The sequence below is a fragment of the Oncorhynchus kisutch genome, linkage group LG30 (assembly GCF_002021735.2).
Source record: "Oncorhynchus kisutch isolate 150728-3 linkage group LG30, Okis_V2, whole genome shotgun sequence".
Lineage (NCBI taxonomy): Eukaryota > Metazoa > Chordata > Actinopteri > Salmoniformes > Salmonidae > Oncorhynchus > Oncorhynchus kisutch.
Window position 1 is genome coordinate 36748565 of NC_034203.2, and position 24411 is coordinate 36772975.

Sequence of the window (24411 nt, forward strand, 5' to 3'; positions counted from 1 at the left end):
CAGCAAGCAATGCAGGTGTAGAAGCACAGTGGCTAGGAAAAACTCCCTAGAAAGGCCAAAACCTAGGAAGAAACCTAGAGAGGAACCAGGCTATGTGGGGTGGCCAGTCCTCTTCTGGCTGTGCCGGGTGGAGATTGTAACAGAACATGGCCAAGATGTTCAAATGTTCATAAATGACTAGCATGGTCAAATAATAATAATCACAGGCAGAACAGTTGAAACTGGAGCAGCAGCACGGCCAGGTGGACTGGGGACAGCAAGGAGTCATCATGTCAGGTAGTCCTGAGGCATGGTCCTAGGGCTCAGATCCTCCGAGAGAGAGAAAGGAAGAGAGAAAGAGAGAATTAGAGAGGGCATACTTAAATTCACACAGGACACCAGATAGGACAGGAGAAGTACTCCAGATATAACAAACTGACCCTAGCCCCCCAACACAAACTACTGCAGCATAAATACTGGAGGCTGAGACAGGAGGGGTCAGGAGACACTGTGGCTCCATCCGAGGACACCCCCGGACAGGGCCAAACAGGAAGGATATAACCCCACCCACCCACATGCTAATAGCTAGACTACAAGCTATTGCGCTAGCTAGCTAATTTTGGCTAACTTAGTGCAGTTGTTATCACCTGGTTAGCATAGCAGCGAAACTAAACTCAAAATCGATCAGACTTGATTTACCAGTGATTAAATGATCGTAGCAAACCATGTATTGACAGCTGTCTGGGTTCAGGTCTTGACGGGCAAAAATGTTTCTTCGCTTTTCTGACAGTTCTTTAGTCTAAATCTCATTGGTGTCACCAATGGGGTTTCATGATTGCGGGAAATCTGTATTTTTTTCCCCTTGTCTTTCCTAACCTTATTAGAGCAGCCAAATACTGCACAGAAAATGAATGGGGTGATGAATCAACTATTATCATGCAGTTTGGGGTAGCCACTCGGCTGCTGTTGTCAGAAGAATTAAAGCGGTGGTCTTCCAATATGGCCGCCGGGAGGCGGTCTACGTCAACTGCAAGCCCTCTGTAAGGCATGGACTATTCTAAAACATTTGATGTTGTTAAAAAGGATCTGATGTAGTGTCTTGCTCTGCCTTCCCGTTATGTGTGGTTCCCCCTCAGAAACGTGTGAGGAGGCGGAGCAGCTGCGTGAGGTGGCGTTGACGGGGCGTGCCCGTCTGAAGCAGGCGGAGCTGGAGGCGGAACAGTGGAAGGAGGAGCTACGCCGGCTGCAGACACACAGCCAGGAGCAGGGACAGCAAATTCACACACTCAGACAGGAGAGGCAGAACAGCCATGACAAGAACAATAGGTGTGTGTGTGTGTGTGTGTGTGTGTGTGTGTGTGTGTGTGTGTGTGTGTGTGTGTGTGTGTGTGTGTGTGTGTGTGTGTGTGTGTGTGTGTGTGTGTGTGTGTGTGTGTGTGTGTGTGCGCGCGTGTGTGTGTATGGTTGACGGTATGAACGTGCGTGTACGTGTGTGGCTGACGGTATGTGTGTGTGCTGCTGACAGTATGTGTGTGTGTGCTGTTGATGGTATGTGTGTGTGTGTGGCTGACGGTATGTGTGACTGACAGTATGTGTGTGTGTGTGGCTGACGGTATGTGTGTGGCTGACAGTATGTGCGTGTGTGCTGCTGACGCTATGTGTGTGTGCTGCTGACGCTATGTGTGTGTGCTGCTGACGCTATGTGTGTGTGTGCTGCTGACGCTATGTGTGTGTGTGCTGCTGACGGTATGTGTGTGTGTGCTCCTGACAGTATGTGCGTGCGTGGCTGACGGTGTGTGTGTGTGTGTGCGGCTGACGGTATGTGTGTGTGCGGCTGACGGTATTGTGCGGCTGACGGTATGCGTGTGTGTGTGGCTTACACACACATACTGTCAGCCACACACGCACATACTGTAAGCCACACACACGCACATACCGTCAGCCGCACACACACACACCGTCAGTCACGCACGCACATACTGTCAGCAGCACACACACACATACCGTCAGCAGCACACACACACATACCGTGTGTGGTTGACAGTATGTGTGTGTGTGGCTGACGGTGTGGCATGTGGCTGACGGTGTGTGTGTATTAACCTGTGAACCTCTCTCTACTCTCCAGGCTCCAGCACGAGGTGTCCCTGCTGCAGCAGCAGTTGTGTGAGAGCAGGGAGCTGCTCCACTCTCTGCAGAGTGAGCTGCAGGTCTACCACAGAGTGTGTGTCAACGCCAAGGGCAACCCAGGTCCGCCTTCCCACTTTATCTACAGGTTATTGGTTGCATAGAGAGCACTGTAATTCAGGAGTTCACCAGTGGAGAATTAAAACGTGTATATATATCCTATCTTGAGATACGTGCATATAACTGGGACTTTCACATATATAATTCAAAATGACGCTCAGAAGTCGTTTAGGTCATTTATAGTGATACTTGCTGTGGGTCAATGACATTCACTCTGTTATATGGATACTTGCCGTGGGCCAATGACATTCATTCTGTTATGTTGACTAACACTATTATTGGGATTGACAGAGTTTCTGTGTGAGGGCCAGTACGGTAGGGTCCCTGCCCTGCCCCTGCCCGGGGAGCTGGGGGAGCTGCTAGGGGAGGTGAGGAGCCTCAGAGCCCAGCTCCAGAGCAGTGTCCAGGAGAACAGTGTCCTGAAACAGCTGGAGCTCCACAAACATCTGGAGCAGAAGCTGGGTGGGGGCGTCCACGGAGGGCTGGGGAGCATTGGGGGGATGGAGCCCCCTCGTACCCCGTCTCTCAGTGCCCTTACAGACAGCCCCCAGAGGGACAGCCTCTACAGACGGCAGCTACTACATGGTAAGGGGGGTGTTGTGTGGTGTGATGATGTGGTTTGAGGTTACAGTATGGAAATATATTTTGATATCAGCTTGATAGGCACCAACACTCAATGCCAGCTTACGCTTGATATTGGCCCACTCTTCAACACAATGAATGGGACAGAAGAGTCCAGAAAGTTTGTCTCATGTAAATCCCATTGAACTAACTGATTGACGTGTTTAATGAACCATTAACAACAGATTAATGAGTGAAATGTTTGATTTGAAGCATTATCATTCATTAAATGTAGTTGAATGCTCAGGGTTGTGTGTGTGTGTGTGTGTGTGTATGTGTGTGGTGACCAAGCATCCCTGTCTGTCTCTGTGTGTGTTCTGCAGACCCAGCGCCGTCTCCCCCGGTCAGAGACATTGGGTTGTTTAACTGTGGTTCTCCATACCACATCCCCTACACAGATCTGGTGGAGACCCCGCTCACTGCCAACGGTGTGACTCTAGTTCTAACGGCACTGCATCCTGTTCCTTCTTTGTATGATGTGTGACAAATGGAGAAATGACAGTTTTACATATCTGATTCACACATCTGAAGGAGTTTACACAAGTCTACACAAATAGTCCAGGAAGGATGTTTTAAAGGAAGTTAATTAAATTAATTAAAATTCAAATAACTAACTAATAACATCCCCAATTATCTCTTCATAAAATGATGACATCCGTTAGATCTGGACCCCCACTCAGACCTGCAGGGGGACGCTCCGGACGGCTCGTTCTCTAACCGGAATGGACGCCACGCCATCGGGCACGTGGACGATTACAGCGCCCTGCAGCAGCAGGTCCTGGAGGGGAGGAGTCTGGTCCAGAGAATGGAAACAGCCCTTCAGGCCTGCCTCAGCCAATCAATGCTGGTAGACAGCCAGGACCAGGTAAGGGGGTAGTGATGGGGTGGGTGGCACAGGGAAACTAGTTCTATTATCTATTTGTGCCAACATCTGAGTAAGTGATGACCTAATCCTGAAACTCATAGCCAAATCTTGTGTATGTGCTGGCCACCTTCTCGATGTGAATAGTCTGTCGCTACAGCTACTTTCAGGGAATATTATGAGCCTGTCTCTGTCTAGGTCCTCCTGGACTATGGCTGTGTGAGGACTCTGTTGTCTAACACCAAGACCCTGAGACAGATCCTGGAGGAGGCTGTGTCCCTGCTGAAGATGTTCTGGAGGGCTGCCCTGCCCAGCACCGACCGCTCCACCCACAACCTTAAGAAGGTACCGAATACATGATTTACTACCAATATATTATTTTATTGAGTTGTTGTAATTGATGGTTTGTGACATCATGTGTCAGTCGTGTGGTGGCTTTGAGGCTCTCTGTTGATGATGCAGGTTCTAAGCTAGTCAGACATATGAACTGGTGTTTGGTTTATTGATGTTTTGAATTATTGAGTTGATTGATCAGTCTACTGATTGATTGCTGTGACCCCTGCAGGAGCAATGTATGAAGGAGGAGATTCTGTCTCTGAGGGGGCGTATCTCGGAGCAGGAGGAGGTTCTCCAGGGAACCGTCCAGAGACTGAGGAGCACCAGCCGCACCAAGGAGAGCATGGAGCATTTCATCGTCAACCAGCGTGAGTGTGTGTGTGTGTGTGTGTGTGTGTGTGTGTGTGTGTGTGTGTGTGTGTGTGTGTGTGTGTGTGTGTGTGTGTGTGTGTGTGTTACATTGGTGTTAAAGCAAAGGTTCCTAGTTAGATTTTTTATTTGATTTTTTATATTGCAGTATCAAGGACTCGAGATGTGCTGAAAAAAGCAAGGACTAACTTGGAGGTAAGAGATGATCATTTTCCTTGACATATCCTGTATACACATCAGATGGTGTTAATGTGTATTGTTCATTGTCTCAGTGTCAGTACTGTAGTCTCTCTACTGTCACTGTTTTGCACCCACCCTGTCTATTCCACCTGTTCTTTCATCCTCCCTCCTTCCTCTCCTTCCTCTCGTCCTCCTCCTCTTTTCCCCTGAGTACCTCCAGAAGAACGAGCGGAGGATTTCTTCCCTAAGCTCCTCCTCTTCCTCTCCTTATGCTGGTAAAGGGTTTGGCACGCTGTGGCTGTCATGCTGTGTGACATCACTGCTTTACCATCCAATCAAACAACAGAATAATAATCATCAAGGACTATCATAAGTGTATAGATATAAGTCATAGAAACCAATTCATATAAATCATGGAAAACCTGAAGGGGGAGAGGGGGGGGGGGGTGCTTGCATGCGATTGGCTGAAAGCCAGGGCAAGCTGAAGCTTTTAAGACTCTTACTCGAATTTAAACTTACAGGTCAGCTACTTACTGAGGGGAGGCTTTTACATAACACATTTTAGATAGCCATTTTCAGCTTCACTTCATCTGCAAGCATAATAGCTATTGTGTGGTTTCATACTAACGAGGCAAAACAAATTTGAAACATGAATATTCCATTAACCTCAACAAATCTTCAGAATCATTTGCAGATAAACCTCAACTTTGCACATACTCTACTCTTCATTGCGGTGTGATGTTATTTTTTATTTATTTTTGGCATCTTCTCTCCGTCTGTGTATGTAACAGGAGCAGTGAATAATCTAGTCTTTATTCCCCTCTTCTCCCTTCAGCTGAAGACCGAAGTCCCGGCAATGAACGGCCTACTGATTGGAGTTTCTTGAAGCCTGGCGACGCCCCGGCAACGTCAAATCAGCGTCCAGGAACCAGGAAGCGCAGCAGCCAGTGCCTGTTTTAGGTGATGACCTGTTATAGGAACCAGCCAGCCTAACACCACGACCTCTGAACTCTGACGTCACCGCCAGAACAGCCACGACCCCTCTCCTCCTCGTTGCCTCATCTCTAGCATCCAACGTCCCTCCTCAGATCACTCCATGCTTCTTTCTCTCCTATCTCTCCTCCACTTCTCTCCTGCCGGCAATTTGTGCCCAATGCTCCTGCCTCCTACACCTTGGGCCTTACCTGAACTCTTACTCCTTTAGTGTCATTCCTCCACCCTCCTTTTGACTGTTCTCTTTCCCCCACCTCCACCCTTGTTCTTCTGTTGGAGTCTTTGAGCTCCAGAGATGGTTGGTCCAGTCTGATGATTACCTTGTTGTGAGCGTGAAGAAGAAGGTGGTTTGAAACGTGCCTCTGATGGTTACAGTAATGTGCGCCCTTGACTGCTGTAGAAGGAGTAGGATGAAGCTGCCCCTAGACATTGAGCTAAGGTCAGATTTGCCTTTTTCCCAATGGTAAAGGTTATGGGATTTGGGGAAGGTAGGCTGATCCTAGATCTGTAGCTAAGGGAAGCTTCTACATGGAGCATAGTAGATTGTGCTCTTCTGCCTGGCAGCTTTTGGACGGGATAAGTGTCAATGCATGTGAACTCATGGCTTGAGAAAGGAAATGTATAGTATTCAAACAGTACGCTACCCATATAAATATAATAGGCTTGGAACCTCTAACCCTGGCAATAGGGACGCCCATTCTATTCATTCTATTTCTGTGACAGTACCCGCGTCACACACATACGTTCACAGACATACATGAACAATCAATTTCTTTCAAAACAAATATTCAACTTTCACTGCCACAGAAATGCAACCTTTATCCTCGTGGCATTTCATCAATGAGGACTTTCTTTGCAAGTACAATGCAAAAAAGTTGAATAACATCCACAATCTAGCTAGATCTGCTGGAATCACAGTGGAGGAATGTATAGGTGTACCACTTCTAGGTAATTTTTTGCTATATTTATCTGTGGAGGATGAAGCCTGTGGATGGTCTGTCTGCCATTAGCCAAGGGTTCTGGATAGCAGAACAAAGGCCCAGTTCCATTTCAATTACTAGCCACTTCCCCTCGCTCCTACTCCATCGGTATTCACAGATCTGAATAGACTGGATAGGTGAAAGCAATATGTTGATGGCTTCACCTAGTCCTCCGATAAGTTAAGTTGAGCTTCCACTGTGTTGCTTTTATCTATCCAGTCCTGGCTGATCTAACGCTGACAGGGTAAAGGCTGAAAGAAGGGGCTAGGGGCTGAAATGGACCGAGGCCAAACATGCGTATTCAAGCTCCTCTTTAGGAGTCCTCAGACGAGCATGTGCAATAATTACGTTGTTTATTGAATGATCATGGCGCACCAGCTTTTTGGTTTTTTGCCTGACACTGGAACTAAAGTATTTAACCACTCTTGATAAGTGAAAAAGACCGTTGGTGCAATATTATACTAATAACTATCTTCTACTAACTTAGGAATACTACTGACTTAAACAAAGTGAAGTTTTTATGCAGTGTTGATGCATGAAAGAAGTTTTAAAAGGAAAAATCTAAACATTTGTTTGTGGAACATGGGATCACCAATACTTGCCAAAGTTTGAACTTTGAACTCTTCACGTCCTTGTTTGCCTTACCCATGCGAATGACATACTGTAGGAGTGGTGTGACTATAGGAAGTCATCATCAGCCCAATATATGAGATCATTTATGACATCATGATGGAGATATTTAATTGGCTGCTCTTTGAGAGCCATTTGAACCAGAGAGACGGTAACCGTTAGATTATAAATGTGCTTTATAACGAGCACATCTTGTCATAAATGGACCAAACATTTCTAAAAGTGAATCTTTCACACTAGGCTTCTATTGCTTTGTGAATTCCAAAAACTTAAACTGTGCTCATGTGAGAGATGTACCACTAAAACAGAGAATACTATTGTGATTGTTACATTGCCATTGGACTTTTTTGTCTCGGTTAAGACCTTCATTGCATTCCCATGGTGTTGTTGGCTAAATGTTCTGTGTCCTTTTAGGTGTTACAAACTTTGGCAGGCTACTGGTGGGACCAATGTTCTAGATTTCACCATTGGTGATGTCACACCCAAAGGTGTTTCTTCCTATGCTGCTTTTGATTGTGTTGTATGTTCTTGCTGTACATTTGGCAATGTTCACACTGTAAATGACTTGCTTTTTCACTGTATTCTGTTGGCTGACCTTTTGGTGTGTGGATAATCATGTCAGACATTTGCTCTGTATGCAAACGTTGAATATCTGGGTAGCTGTGCAATAGCTCTACACTATATCTATTTTATTTTGATGTTACACATCATTATATTAACAAAATCTTTGTTTTCTTAAGTGTTTATTTTCCTGCTTTGTATAGTTTATTCATTTAGTTTTTTAGATTATGCCAGATTGTAATAAGATGTCTGTTATGAAATCACAAAGATATGCCTTTTCTTAGGCTATAAGGGGAACCAGTATTATTACTTACACACCCACCTATAATTAACCTTTGGATGCTTGCCTTTAAAAGTAGCTTGGCCACTGCAATTTGCTCCCAACACTTACTTGGAACTCTATTGGATCTGGAAAGCTGAAGCGTTACAGATTCTGCAACAAAAATGTAAAGGTCATTTCCACATGATCCAACATATGCAGTGTTTACCGTGAATGCAGCCTGCACTAAAGCGGGAACATTGCTTTTTAAAAATGTCAAACACGCTGTAAAGCTGAACTTCTGCGATGTGGATTGAATAGAGCCCTTGGAGTTAATAGCACTTGGTGTCTATCCTAGGTATATATCACAGTAGATCTGCCAACAACGTCTTGTTTGCGCTCCACTCAATTGAAAATCCCGAGAGGGGATTCTAATAGAAAACATTCTAATATAACAAACATTCTAATATAAAAGCCCATGCTGTGAGGTTCTTTTGGAAAAATAAGGATTTGATGAGAAGATTCATAGAAAGATTAGGGAAGATTATTTTATACCAAAGTAGAAATAACCAACCAACCAACCATAGATGTACAGGATTATGTCAGATTGGATCAGAGTAGAACTGAACAAGGCCAGACAGCGTGAACAAGGCCTTTTTAATACGCTGTGTAGAACGGAATCAAACAGAAGTATTTAGCTGTGTCTAATAGTTGGTCCTGAAACTTAGATTTAATGCTATGTGATTGAAATCAAAGAGCAGCTTGGTTTGTCAGGCTCTGTGTGTGATAAAGTGTGCGCTGATGAAGCTAACTAGGATGCCGACACAGAGCTCGTCTATGAGCTCTGTCTCTGAAGATGGTCACTGTGTGTGTGTGTGTGTTGTGTTGCCACAGTGTTATCACAATGAGCGCTTTTGGGTTCCAAAAAAGAAATAAAAATGTATTTAAAAAAAACGTTGTCACATCTTTTAATGTAATGTGTGTCGGTAGCCAAACATTTGTGTTTGAACACCGAGCAAGAGGAATACACACAAATCTCCACATTTACTGATTAGCTTCATGCTTGTCCTATTCTATATTTTCTACCAGGGTTGGGGTCAATTCAAATTGAAGACACTCAATTCAGGATGTGATTTGACATAAATAAATAGCTTGTCATTTTATATAAAAAAAAATGTAATTATTGAATTGGAATTTCTGTTAACTTCCTGAATTGGTTGACTTCAATTCAAATTGACCCCAGCCATGTTTTCTAAAGCCTAGGGCAAATGTAATCTAGCCAGTCACTCACATTAGGTAAAGATACTATTTAGGCACAACTGATATTCAGGGTCAACACGTCTTCCCTTTTTATTTGCAAACAAGTGAAACAACCTTCTATAGTACATGGCTTACACAGTGATGCTGCAAAGTATTTTCAAAAACAAACATGTTAGCTAACCGTTTTAAAATTCAAGTTTTGTTTTTTGCCAAATAAAGCACCAGAATATCCTATATTCTCAAACAGAGCGAGAGATAGCTTTTTCTCAGTTTCTTCAAATAAAATTTGTAATTATATATTATCTTCTCTTTGGAGTATATCACCTACCTAGCAATAGGTACAATATTCTCTCAAAATGATAAAAAATGAAATACATTTATGGTCAAATCTGAGTAGTTTAACATAATTTAACATTATTGATGAAAGTAAATTACACTTAACATTCTTATGAAATCAATATTGGCAATTTGCCACAAATGTTTAATCTTGATAGAATCACAGTTGTGAAATCCACCACACATTCCACAGTAAACTGTTCGTATTAGACATTCAAATCATGCACGACATTCAAGACAAACCATTATATGTTTGTTTCTTTGCTATAAATACAGAAAATGTAACAGATACATCGATTTCTATTGGATAAATAGAAAATAGAATGAAAAAAACACACACACAGAACAGCTATTTCTCCATCTCTAACATGCAGACTGGACACTGAGGTTCAATGTAAAGCTACCAGATGTGTCCGTGTATCTGCATAGTTCAAAGTTTATGTCAACAGTCCTGCTCAAAGCATTTTTTGGAGACACACGTGTAGCTAAAGTGCTTGCAGCATCCTTTCATGAAGGCAATAGCAGAACTAAGCAGAGATCTACAGGACACAGGCCAACATTTCACAACTCCTACTTGATATGTAATATGAGGCCTTTAGTTTAAAGTGATTAAATGGGATATACCATTTAATACCCATAGTTTGTTATACTTCAGTTCAATTAAAATTACACAGCCTATCCAATTGCATATCCTGATTTTATCAGTGGTCATCGTCCCTTTGGAATCAAACATTTAGTCTAGTCACTGTCCAATTACAGTAATAACAAGGAAGACCCTGCAGAATCCTCCATTTAGTCTAGTCACTGTCCAATTACAGTAATAACAAGGAAGACCCTGCAGAATCCTCCATTTAGTCTAGTCACTGTCCAATTACAGTAATAACAAGGAAGTCTCTGCAGAATCCTCCATTTAGTCTAGTCACTGTCCAATTACAGTAATAACAAGGAAGACCCTGCAGAATCCTCCATTTAGTCTAGTCACTGTCCAATTACAGTAATAACAAGGAAGTCTCTGCAGAATCATCCATTTAGTCTAGTCACTGTCCAATTACAATAATAACAAGGAAGACCCTGCAGAATCCTCCATTTAGTCTAGTCACTGTCCAATTACAATAATAACAAGGAAGACCCTGCAGAATCCTCAATTTAGTCTAGTCACTGTCCAATTACAGTAATAACAAGGAAGTCTCTGCAGAATCCTCCATTTAGTCTAGTCACTGTCCAATTACAGTAATAACAAGGAAGACCCTGCAGAATCCTCCATTTAGTCTAGTCACTGTCCAATTACAGTAATAACAAGGAAGTCTCTGCAGAATCCTCCATTTAGTCTAGTCACTGTCCAATTACAGTAATAACAAGGAAGACCCTGCAGAATCCTCCATTTAGTCTAGTCACTGTCCAATTACAGTAATAACAAGGAAGACCCTGCAGAATCCTCCATTTAGTCTAGTCACTGTCCAATTACAGTAATAACAAGGAAGACCCTGCAGAATCCTCCATTTAGTCTAGTCACTGTCCAATTACAGTAATAACAAGGAAGTCTCTGCAGAATCATCCATTTAGTCTAGTCACTGTCCAATTACAATAATAACAAGGAAGACCCTGCAGAATCCTCCATTTAGTCTAGTCACTGTCCAATTACAATAATAACAAGGAAGACCCTGCAGAATCCTCAATTTAGTCTAGTCACTGTCCAATTACAGTAATAACAAGGAAGACCCTGCAGAATCCTCCATTTAGTCTAGTCACTGTCCAATTACAGTAATAACAAGGAAGACCCTGCAGAATCCTCCATTTAGTCTAGTCACTGTCCAATTACAGTAATAACAAGGAAGTCTCTGCAGAATCCTCCATTTAGTCTAGTCACTGTCCAATTACAGTAATAACAAGGAAGACCCTGCAGAATCCTCCATTTAGTCTAGTCACTGTCCAATTACAATAATAACAAGGAAGACCCTGCAGAATCCTCCATTTAGTCTAGTCACTGTCCAATTACAGTAATAACAAGACCCTGCAGAATCCTCCATTTAGTCTAGTCACTGTCCAATTACAGTAATAACAAGGAAGTCTCTGCAGAATCCTCCATTTAGTCTAGTCACTGTCCAATTACAGTAATAACAAGGAAGACCCTGCAGAATCCTCCATTTAGTCTAGTCACTGTCCAATTACAGTAATAACAAGGAAGACCCTGCAGAATCCTCCATTTAGTCTAGTCACTGTCCAATTACAGTAATAACAAGGAAGACCCTGCAGAATCCTCCATTTAGTCTAGTCACTGTCCAATTACAATAATAACAAGGAAGACCCTGCAGAATCCTCCATTTAGTCTAGTCACTGTCCAATTACAGTAATAACAAGACCCTGCAGAATCCTCCATTTAGTCTAGTCACTGTCCAATTACAGTAATAACAAGGAAGTCTCTGCAGAATCCTCCATTTAGTCTAGTCACTGTCCAATTACAGTAATAACAAGGAAGACCCTGCAGAATCCTCCATTTAGTCTAGTCACTGTCCAATTACAGTAATAACAAGGAAGACCCTGCAGAATCCTCCATTTAGTCTAGTCACTGTCCAATTACAGTAATAACAAGGAAGTCTCTGCAGAATCCTCCATTTAGTCTAGTCACTGTCCAATTACAGTAATAAAAAGGAAGACCCTGCAGAATCCTCCATTTAGTCTAGTCACTGTCCAATTACAGTAATAACAAGGAAGACCCTGCAGAATCCTCCATTTAGTCTAGTCACTGTCCAATTACAGTAATAACAAGGAAGACCCTGCAGAATCCTCCATTTAGTCTAGTCACTGTCCAATTACAGTAATAACAAGGAAGACCCTGCAGAATCCTCCATTTAGTCTAGTCACTGTCCAATTACAGTAATAACAAGGAAGACCCTGCAGAATCCTCCATTTAGTCTAGTCACTGTCCAATTACAATAATAACAAGGAAGACCCTGCAGAATCCTCCATTTAGTCTAGTCACTGTCCAATTACAGTAATAACAAGGAAGACCCTGCAGAATCCTCCATTTAGTCTAGTCACTGTCCAATTACAATAATAACAAGGAAGACCCTGCAGAATCCTCCATTTAGTCTAGTCATTGTCCAATTACAGTAATAACAAGGAAGTCTCTGCAGAATCATCCATTTAGTCTAGTCACTGTCCAATTACAATAATAACAAGGAAGACCCTGCAGAATCCTCCATTTAGTCTAGTCACTGTCCAATTACAATAATAACAAGGAAGACCCTGCAGAATCCTCCATTTAGTCTAGTCACTGTCCAATTACAGTAATAACAAGACCCTGCAGAATCCTCCATTTAGTCTAGTCACTGTCCAATTACAGTAATAACAAGGAAGTCTCTGCAGAATCCTCCATTTAGTCTAGTCACTGTCCAATTACAGTAATAACAAGGAAGACCCTGCAGAATCCTCCATTTAGTCTAGTCACTGTCCAATTACAGTAATAACAAGGAAGACCCTGCAGAATCCTCCATTTAGTCTAGTCACTGTCCAATTACAGTAATAACAAGGAAGACCCTGCAGAATCCTCCATTTAGTCTAGTCACTGTCCAATTACAATAATAACAAGGAAGACCCTGCAGAATCCTCCATTTAGTCTAGTCACTGTCCAATTACAGTAATAACAAGACCCTGCAGAATCCTCCATTTAGTCTAGTCACTGTCCAATTACAGTAATAACAAGGAAGTCTCTGCAGAATCCTCCATTTAGTCTAGTCACTGTCCAATTACAGTAATAACAAGGAAGACCCTGCAGAATCCTCCATTTAGTCTAGTCACTGTCCAATTACAGTAATAACAAGGAAGACCCTGCAGAATCCTCCATTTAGTCTAGTCACTGTCCAATTACAGTAATAACAAGGAAGTCTCTGCAGAATCCTCCATTTAGTCTAGTCACTGTCCAATTACAGTAATAAAAAGGAAGACCCTGCAGAATCCTCCATTTAGTCTAGTCACTGTCCAATTACAGTAATAACAAGGAAGACCCTGCAGAATCCTCCATTTAGTCTAGTCACTGTCCAATTACAGTAATAACAAGGAAGACCCTGCAGAATCCTCCATTTAGTCTAGTCACTGTCCAATTACAGTAATAACAAGGAAGACCCTGCAGAATCCTCCATTTAGTCTAGTCACTGTCCAATTACAGTAATAACAAGGAAGACCCTGCAGAATCCTCCATTTAGTCTAGTCACTGTCCAATTACAATAATAACAAGGAAGACCCTGCAGAATCCTCCATTTAGTCTAGTCACTGTCCAATTACAGTAATAACAAGACCCTGCAGAATCCTCCATTTAGTCTAGTCACTGTCCAATTACAGTAATAACAAGGAAGACCCTGCAGAATCCTCCATTTAGTCTAGTCACTGTCCAATTACAGTAATAACAAGGAAGACCCTGCAGAATCCTCCATTTAGTCTAGTCACTGTCCAATTACAATAATAACAAGGAAGACCCTGCAGAATCCTCCATTTAGTCTAGTCACTGTCCAATTACAGTAATAACAAGACCCTGCAGAATCCTCCATTTAGTCTAGTCACTGTCCAATTACAGTAATAACAAGGAAGACCCTGCAGAATCCTCCATTTAGTCTAGTCACTGTCCAATTACAGTAATAACAAGACCCTGCAGAATCCTCCATTTAGTCTAGTCACTGTCCAATTACAGTAAAAATATGGAGAAAGAATGGGACACTATTGGGACACTAAATCCAAGCCAGAAACATTCAACTGCCCTCTTTCCGTGTACATAACCTTTCAAAAGCTAATTTAATAAAACGTCATGTTGATTATATGTGTTTTACAGTCCCATCAGCAGACTTGTCTTTAAACCCTTATGTTTTTAATGGAACTAATTGTTCTTTCTACGTACCCACAAAGAATCTAAGGCTGCGTTTACACAGGCAGCCCAAATCTGATCTTTTTTCCACTAATTGACCAATCAGATCAGCTCGGAAAAAGATCTGATGTGAAAAGATCTGATGTGATTGATCAAAAGACCAATTAGTAGAAAAAAAGGATCAGAATTGGGATGCCTGTGTAAACGCAGCCTAAGTGCTGCACACACAAACAGTGGTTTCTTTCAGTCCCTTATTGCTATTCAACTATGGGTGCATTATGGGACAACGCCACAGTTCACTTTCAGTATTTCTCCTTGTGAAGTCACAGGCTGAAGCTCAAATGACACCCTATTCCACATTGAGTGCACTACTTTGAACCATTTGCTGAGTGCTACATTGTGTAGTGCACTCTACAGGGAAAAGGGTGTCTTGAGATTTGCCCCCCAGTCTCAGCCACATGCCCCCAGCTCTTTTGTAAACTGTTAGTTTAGTCCAATCTCAACTACATGACATGGATAAACCCAGCGCAGTATTAACATGCTGCCCTCTATAGCACTGTGCACCTACACACACAGGTTAGATGGGCTTGTAGAGCAGAGATGTGACATACTTCTTCTTATACCTGTGAGTCGCACTGAGTACCATCACTCCATCCTGAGGGAGAGGACAGATAGAGAGTGTGATTCACAGACCAGACCAGACCAGACCAGACCAGACCAGACCAGACCAGACAGACAGACAGACACTAATGCTATGTTATGCTATGGATGAGACTATTACTCAATCCATAAGTATTGCAGTAAGAAGTGGGATAGAGGATTCTGCTGCCCTCCTACAGTACCTTTATTGAGAGCGCATACAGATGGTTGAGCATCACATGGTTGGGTTCAGGCAGCAAGGCTGGGTCGCACTGTAGGAGAGGAAGAGAGAGAGAAGACGAAGTAGTAATCAAGATGGTTCCAAATTGGAATTTACAATGCAGTGATGGGAGAGCGAAAGAGAATGAGAAAGGGAGAGAGAGACAGAGAGAAGATCAGAGAAGATGAGGGAGAGAGAAAGAGAGAGGGAGACAGATAGAGAGAAGTATAATATTAAGAAATGCTACGGAAGGAAAGTAGTATAAACCTACCAAAAAACAATTAGGCAACAACAAATTCTATCCCATTTAGACAACTTCCTGGACAAAACTTTCCACTATAATAGTGAAGGTGTAAACTTTGCAGTAGAAAACCTAAACAGTATATTTGACCTCTCAGCTTCCCTATCAAATCTAAAAAATTTAAAACAGAAAACCGAAGAAAATGAACAACAATGACAAATGGTTTGATGAAGAATGCAAAAACCTAAGAAAGAAATTGAGAAACCTAGTCAACCAAAAACATAGAGACACAGAAAATCTGAGCACACGCCTTCACTATGGTGAATCACTAAAACAATACAGAAATACACTACGGAAAAAGAAGGAACAGCACGTCAGAAATCAGCTCAATGTAATTGAAGAATCCATAGACTCTTTCCACTTCTGGGAAAATTGGAAAACACTAAGCAAACAACAACACGAAGAGTTATCTATCCAAAACGGAGATGTATGGATAAACCACTTCTCCAATCGTTTTGGCTCTATAACAAAAAACAAACAACAAATACATAGTATACATGATGAAATACAAATCTTAGAATCAACTATTAAACACTACCAGTACCCACTGGATTCTCTAATTTCATTGAATGAACTACAGGACAAAATACTAAACCCTCCAACCCAAAAAGGCCTGTGATGTTGATGGTATCCTAAATTAAATGATAAAATATACAGACCACAAATTCCAAATGGCTTAAACTGTTTAACATCATCCTTGGCTCTGGCATCTTCCCCAATATTTGAAACCAACGACTGATCACCCCAATCCACAAAAGTGGAGACTCATTTGACCCCAATAACTACAGTGGGATATGTGTCAACAGCAACCTTGGGGAAATCCTCTGCATTATCATTAACAGCAGACGCGTACATTTCCTCAGTGAAAACTATTTAACTGAGCAAATGTAAAATTGGCTTCATACCAAATTACCGTGAGACAGACCTCGTATTCACCCTGCACACCCTAACTGACAAACAAACAAACCAAAGGCAAAGTCTTCTCATGCTTTGTTGATTTCCAAAAGGTTTTAGACTCATTTTGGCATGAGGGTCTGCTATACAAATGGATGGAGAATGGTGTTGGGGGAAAAACATAGCACATTATAAAATCCATGTACACAAACAACAAGTGTGCGGTTAAAATTGGCAAAAAAACACATTTATTTCCACTGCCACACCCTGATCTCTTTCACCTGTCCTCATTATTGTCTCCACCCCCTCCAGATGTCGCTTGTTTTCCCGAGTGTATTTATCCCTGTGTTACCGGTCTCTCTGTAGCAGTGTATTTATCCCTGTGTTTCCTGTCTCTCTGTACCAGTGTATTTATCCCTGTGTTGCCTGTCTCTCTGTACCAGTGTATTTATCCCTGTGTTACCGGTCTCTCTGTAGCAGTGTATTTATCCCTGTGTTTCCTGTCTCTCTGTACCAGTGTATTTATCCCTGTGTTTCCTGTCTCTCTGTACCAGTGTATTTATCCCTGTGTTTCCTGTCTCTCTGTACCAGTGTATGTATCCCTGTGTTTCCTGTCTCTCTGTACCAGTGTATTTATCCCTGTGTTTCCTGTCTCTCTGTCCCATGTATTTATCCCTGTGTTGCCTGTCTCTCTGTACCAGTGTATTTATCCCTGTGTTACCTGTCTCTCTGTACCAGTGTATTTATCCCTGTGTTTCCTGTCTCTCTGTACCAGTGTATTTATCCCTGTGTTTCCTGTCTCTCTGAGCCAGTTCATCTTGTACGTTCAAGCCTACCAGCGTTTTTCCCATTTTCCTGCTTTGCCTTTTCTCCTTTTTCTAGAACTCCCAGTTTTGACCCTTGCCTATTCTGGACTCTGTACCCGCCTGCCTGACCATTCTGCCTGCCCTGACCTCAAGCCTGCCTGCCACTCTGTACCTCCTGGACTCTGATCTGGTTATGACCTTTTTGCCTGTCCACGACCATTCTCTTGCCTATTCCCTTTGGATTTATTAAACATCTTAAACTCCAACCATCTGCCTCCTGTGTCTGCATATGGGTCTCGCCTAGTGACATGATACACAGGGCCATGGGGTGAGACAAGGACGCAGCTTAAGCCCCACCCTCTTCAACATATATATCAATGAATTGGCGCTGGCACTAGAAAAGTCTGCAGCCCCCGGGCTCACCCTACTAGAATCTGAAGTCAAATGTCTACTGTTTGCTGATGATCTGGTGCTTCTGTCCACAACCAAGGAGGGCCTACAGCAGCACCTAGATCTTCGGCACTGTCAGACCTGGGCCCTGAGTAAATCTCAGTAAGACAAAAATAATGGTGTTCCAAAAAAGGTTCAGTTGCCAGGACCACAACTGCAAATTCCATCTAGACATCATTGCCCTAGAGCACACAAAAAACTATACATACAGTGGGGCAAAAAAGTATTTAGTCAGCCACCAATTGTGCAAGTTCTCCCACTTAAAAATATGAGAGAGGCCTGGAATTTTCATCATAGGTACACAATACAGAAAATCACATTGTACGATTTTTTATGAATTTATTTGCAAATTATGGTGGAAAATAAGTATTTGGTCACAAGCAAGATTTCTGTCTCTCACAGACATGTAACTTCTTCTTTAAGAGGCTCATCTGTCCTCCACTCGTTACCTGTATTAATGGCACCTGTTTGAACTTGTTATCAGTATAAAAGACACCTGTCCACAACCTCAAACAGTCACACTCCAAACTCCACTATGGCCAAGACCAAAGAGCTGTCAAAGGACACCAGAAACAAAATTGTAGACCTGCACCAGGCTGGGAAATCTGAATCTGCAATAGGTAAGCAGCGTGGTTTGAAGAAATCAACTGTGGGAGGAATTATTAGGAAATGGAAGACATACAAGACCACTGATAATCTCCCTCGATCTGGGGCTCCACGCAAGATCTCACCCCGTGGGGTCAAAATCATCACAAGAACGGTGAGCAAAAATACCAGAACCACACGGGGGGACCTAGTGAATGACCTGCAGAGAGCTGGGACCAAAGTAACAAAGCCTACCATCAGTAACACACTACGCCGCCAGGGACTCAAATCCTGCAGTGCCAGACGTGTCCCCCTGCTTAAGCCAGTACATGTCCAGGCCCGTCTGAAGTTTGCTCGAGAGCATTTGGATGATCCAGAAGAAGATTGGGAGAATGTCATATCGTCAGATGAAACCAAAATATAACTTTTTGGTAAAAACTCAACTCGTCGTGTTTGGAGGACAAAGAATGCTGAGTTGCATCCAAAGAACACCATACCTACTGTGAAGCATGGGGGTGGAAACATCATGCTTTGGGGCTGTTTTTCTGCAAAGGGACCAGGACGACTGATCCGTGTAAAGGAAAGAATGAATGGGGTCATGTATCGTGAGATTTTGAGTGAAAACCTCCTTCCATCAGCAAGGGCATTGAAGATGAAACTTCTTTCAGCATGACAATGATCCCAAACACACAACGAAGGAGTGGCTTCGTAAGAAGCATTTCAAGGTCCTGGAGTGGCCTAGCCAGTCTCCAGATCTCAACCCCATAGAAAATCTTTGGAGGGAGTTGAAAGTCCGTGTTGCCCAGCAACAGCCCCAAAACATCACTGCTCTAGAGGAGATCTGCATGGAGGAATGAGCCAAAATACCAGCAACAGTGTGTGAAAACCTTATGAAGACTTACAGAAAACGTTTGACCTCTGTCATTGCCAAAAGCAATGGCGGACGGAAGGCGAGCAATGGCGGACGGAAGACAGGGTGGTGCGGCAGGTGCCGCTTCTCATTCGAACGCTGTAATTTTATCTAAACCATCAGGTGTACGCCGATCCCAGCTAAGTAACTCATGCAAAGAGTTAAAGCGCAATTATGTGTTTTATCTCTAGTACTCTGCCATGATTGTCAGTTATGTAGCTGCTCTACTGATAATCTCAGTGCGTCCTTGCTGGGATGACACAATCAGTCTACTACCGGAGAATATCAACACCAAACACATTGGTTCACCGTACCTGTCAGGGTACTGACTCTGAACCCCTCCACTTGTTTCTTGGGCTCAGTGCTAGTGAATGACACTCAACCTGTCTTCATCATAAGGGAGGTTTCTGAGTCAAAGGTGAACAAGGTGATTAGCTCACTAAAGAACTCTAAAGCCAAAGATGTGTTTGGGATGGACTCTACCTTTCTTAAAAACTACAAAGAGTCACTCATTGGCCCCATTACTAAGGTCACCAACACATCTATTGGTCTCGGTGTGTTTCCAAGGGTATGGAAGTCGGCCATAATAACGGCCATCTTTAAATCAGGCGACCCTGCTAACGTGAGTAACTACAGGCCCATTAGTATATTACCTGTGGTGTCAAAGGTTGTTGAAAAGTGTGTAGCAGAACAACTGATTGCCCACCTCAACAACAGCCCCTTCACATTACACTCCATGCAGTTTGGCTTCAGAGCGAAACACTCCACAGAAACGGCCAACTGCTTTCTTCTGGAAAATGTGAAGTCCAAGATGGACAAAGGGGGTGCTGTTGGGGCTGTGTTTCTGGACCTAAGGAAGGCTTTTGATACTAGGCTACCGATGCCCTGGCTAGCTGTCTAAATCACCAACCAACCTCTCCACTCACCGGACCCTTTTGATCACTCGACTAAGCATGCCTCTCCTTAATGTCAATATGTCTTGTCCATTTCTGTTCTGGTTAGTGTTTATTGGCTTATTTCACTGTAGAGCCTCTAGTCCTGCTCACTATACCTTATCCAACCTATTAGTTCCACCACCCACACATGCAATGACATCTCCTGGTTTCAACGATGTTTCTAGAGACAATATCTCTCTCTTCATCACTCAATACCTAGGTTTACCTCCACTGTATTCACATCCTACCATACATTTGTCTGTACATTATACCTTGATGCTATTTTATCGCCCCCAGAAACCTCCTTTTACTCTATGTTCCAGACGTTCTAGACGACCAATTCTCATAGCTTTTAGCCGTACCCTTATTCTACTCCTCCTATGTTCCTCTGGCGATGTAGAGGTGAATCCAGGCCCTGCAGTGCCTAGCTCCACTCCTATTCCCCAGGCGCTCTCTTTTGACGACTTCTGTAACCGTAATAGCCTTGGTTTCATGCATGTTAACATTAGAAGCCTCCTCCCTAAGTTTGTTCTATTCACTGCTTTAGCACACTCTGCCAACCCGGATGTTCTAGCTGTGTCTGAATCCTGGCTTAGGAAGACCACCAAAAACTCAGACATTTTAATTCCAAACTACAACATTTTCAGACAAGATAGAACTGCCAAAGGGGGCGGTGTTGCAATCTACTGCAAAGATAGCCTGCAGAGTTCTGTCCTACTATCCAGGTCTGTACCCAAACAATTCGAACTTCTACTTTTAAAAATCCACCTCTCTAAAAACAAGTCTCTCACCGTTGCCGCCTGCTATAGACCACCCTCTGCCCCCAGCTGTGCTCTGGACACCATATGTGAACTGATTGCCCCCCATCTATCTTCAGAGTTCGTGCTGCTAGGCGACCTAAACTGGAACATGCTTAACACCCCAGCCATCCTACAATCTAAACTTGATGCCCTCAATCTCACACAAATAATCAATGAACCTACCAGGTACCTCCCCAAAACCTTAAACACGGGCACCCTCATAGATATCATCCTAACCAACTTCCCCTCTAAATACACCTCTGCTGTCTTCAACCAAGATCTCAGCGATCACTGCCTCATTGCCTGCATCCGTAATGGGTCAGCGGTCAAACGACCTCCACTCATCACTGTAAAACGCTCCCTGAAACACTTCTGCGAGCAGGCCTTTCTAATCGACCTGGCCGGGGTATCCTGGAAGGATATTGATCTCATCCCGTCAGTAGAGGATGCCTGGATATTTTTTTAAAATGCCTTCCTAACCATCTTAAATAAACATGCCCCATTTAAGAAATTTAGAACCAGGAACAGATATAGCCCTTGGTTCTCCCCAGACCTGACTGCCCTTAACCAACACAAAAACATCCTATGGCGTTCTGCATTAGCATCGAACAGCCCCCGTGATATGCAGCTGTTCAGGGAAGCTAGAAATCATTATACACAGGCAGTTAGAAAAGCCAAGGCTAGCTTTTTCAAGCAGAAATTTGCTTCCTGCAACACTAACTCAAAAAAGTTCTGGGACACTGTAAAGTCCATGGAGAATAAGAACACCTCCTCCCAGCTGCCCACTGCACTGAAGATAGGAAACACTGTCACCACTGATAAATCCACCATAATTGAGAATTTCAATAAGCATTTTTCTACGGCTGGCCATGCTTTCCACCTGGCTACTCCTACCCCGGACAACAGCACTGCACCCCCAACAGCAACTCGCCCAAGCCTTCCCCATTTCTCCTTCTCCCAAATCCATTCAGCTGATGTTCTGAAAGAGCTGCAAAATCTGGACCCCTACAAATCAGCCGGGCTAGACAATCTGGACCCTTTCTTCCTAAAATTATCTGCCGAAATTGTTGCCACCCCTATTACTAGCCTGTTCAACCTCTCTTTCGTGTCGTCTGAGATTCCCAAAGATTGGAAAGCAGCTGCGGTCATCCCCCTCTTCAAAGGGGGGGACACTCTTGACCCAAACTGCTACAGACCTATATCTATCCTACCGTGCCTTTCTAAGGTCTTCGAAAGCCAAGTCAACAAACAGATTACCGACCATTTCGAATCTCACCATACCTTCTCTGCTATGCAATCCGGTTTCAGAGCTGGTCATGGGTGCACCTCAGCCACGCTCAAGGTCCTAAACGATATCTTAACCGCCATCGATAAGAAACATTACTGTGCAGCCGTATTCATTGATCTGGCCAAGGCTTTCGACTCTGTCAATCACCATATCCTCATCGGCAGACTTGACAGCCTTGGTTTCTCAAATGATTGCCTCGCCTGGTTCACCAACTACTTCTCTGATAGAGTTCAGTGTGTCAAATCGGAGGGTCTGCTGTCCGGACCTCTGGCAGTCTCTATGGGGGTGCCACAGGGTTCAATTCTTGGACCGACTCTCTTCTCTGTATACATCAATGAGGTCGCTCTTGCTGCTGGTGAGTCCCTGATCCACCTCTACGCAGACGACACCATTCTGTATACTTCCGGCCCTTCTTTGGACACTGTGTTAACAACCCTCCAGGCAAGCTTCAATGCCATACAACTCTCCTTCCGTGGCCTCCAATTGCTCTTAAATACAAGTAAAACTAAATGCATGCTCTTCAACCGATCGCTACCTGCACCTACCCGCCTGTCCAACATCACTACTCTGGACGGCTCTGACTTAGAATACGTGGACAACTACAAATACTTAGGTGTCTGGTTAGACTGTAAACTCTCCTTCCAGACCCATATCAAACATCTCCAATCCAAAGTTAAATCTAGAATTGGCTTCCTATTTCGCAACAAAGCATCCTTCACTCATGCTGCCAAACATACCCTTGTAAAACTGACCATCCTACCAATCCTCGACTTTGGCGATGTCATTTACAAAATAGCCTCCAATACCCTACTCAACAAATTGGATGCAGTCTATCACAGTGCAATCCGTTTTATCACCAAAGCCCCATATACTACCCACCATTGCGACCTGTACGCTCTCGTTGGCTGGCCCTCGCTTCATACTCGTCGCCAAACCCACTGGCTCCATGTCATCTACAAGACCCTGCTAGGTAAAGTCCCCCCTTATCTCAGCTCGCTGGTCACCATAGCATCTCCCACCTGTAGCACACGCTCCAGCAGGTATATCTCTCTAGTTACCCCCAAAACCAATTCTTTCTTTGGCCGCCTCTCCTTCCAGTTCTCTGCTGCCAATGACTGGAACGAACTACAAAAATCTCTGAAACTGGAAACACTTATCTCCCTCACTAGCTTTAAGCACCAACTGTCAGAGCAGCTCACAGATTACTGCACCTGTACATAGCCCACCTATAATTTAGCCCAAACAACTACCTCTTTCCCAACTGTATTTAATTTTAATTTATTTATTTATTTTGCTCCTTTGCACCCCATTATTTTTTTATTTCTACTTTGCACATTCTTCCATTGCAAAACTACCATTCCAGTATTTTACTTGCTATATTGTATTTACTTTGCCATCATGGCCTTTTTTGCCTTTACCTCCCTTCTCACCTCACATTGTATATAGACTTGTTTATACTGCATTATTGACTGTATGTTTGTTTTTACTCCATGTGTAACTCTGTGTCGTTTTATCTGTCGAACTGCTTTGCTTTATCTTGGCCAGGTCGCAATTGTAAATGAGAACTTGTTCTCAACTTGCCTACCTGGTTAAATAAAGGTAAAATAAAATAAATAAATAAATAAATACTGTTAACCATGAGATTCTCATCACAAAATTGTCCAAGTTCAACTTTTCCCCTGATGCCTTGAGATGGATGAAATCATACCTTGAAGGCAGAACTCAGTGTGTCAGAGTGAGCAATGAGCTGTCGCCCACTCGTAGCTATGATGTGGGCGTGCCCCAAGGGTCAATACTGGGGCCCCTCCTGTTCAGCCTGTACATTAATGATCTGCCTTCTGTCTGTACTGGGTCTGAAGTTCAAATGTATGCAGATGATACAGTGATATATGTGCATGCAAAGAGCAAACAACAAGCTGCACAAGAACTCACTACTGTAATGGTCCAGGTTACAAAATGGCTCAGTGACTCGTGTTTGCATCTCAATGTGAAAAAAACTGTTTGCATGTTCTTCACAAAGAGGGCAACAGATGCTACTGAGCCAGATGTCTATGTGTCAGGGGAGAAGCTCCAGGTGGTATCCAATTTTAAGTACCTTGGCATCATACTTGATTCCAA

General features: G+C 43.2%; 2 protein-coding genes across 8 annotated transcripts in view; one reads left to right on the forward strand and one right to left on the reverse strand.

Moving 5' to 3' along the window:
* Positions 1–9881, forward strand: part of LOC109874772 (myomegalin) — a 109421-nt gene extending 99540 nt beyond the window's left edge. For 5 of the 7 annotated variants that reach the window (XM_031810365.1, XM_031810366.1, XM_031810361.1 and 2 more), the window contains 10 exons: positions 1116–1305; positions 2105–2226; positions 2515–2808; positions 3168–3272; positions 3507–3709; positions 3905–4051; positions 4272–4410; positions 4560–4606; positions 4812–4866; positions 5427–9881. In XM_031810365.1, coding sequence (XP_031666225.1) covers positions 1116–1305; positions 2105–2226; positions 2515–2808; positions 3168–3272; positions 3507–3709; positions 3905–4051; positions 4272–4410; positions 4560–4606; positions 4812–4866; positions 5427–5551 — 1427 coding nt within the window. In that variant the 3' untranslated portion in view covers positions 5552–9881. The remainder of the gene's footprint in view (positions 1–1115; positions 1306–2104; positions 2227–2514; positions 2809–3167; positions 3273–3506; positions 3710–3904; positions 4052–4271; positions 4411–4559; positions 4607–4811; positions 4867–5426) is intronic. The other 2 variants (XM_031810363.1, XM_031810362.1) reach the window with 2 other exon arrangements.
* The window catches only part of LOC109874963 (5'-AMP-activated protein kinase subunit beta-2-like), a 25281-nt gene continuing 10204 nt past the window's right edge, over positions 9335–24411 (reverse strand). The window contains exons 7-8 of the mRNA XM_020467044.2: positions 15308–15376; positions 9335–15120 (exon numbers count right to left, since the gene is read on the reverse strand). Of these exons, the coding sequence (XP_020322633.1) occupies positions 15043–15120; positions 15308–15376 (147 nt within the window). The 3' untranslated portion in view covers positions 9335–15042. The remainder of the gene's footprint in view (positions 15121–15307; positions 15377–24411) is intronic.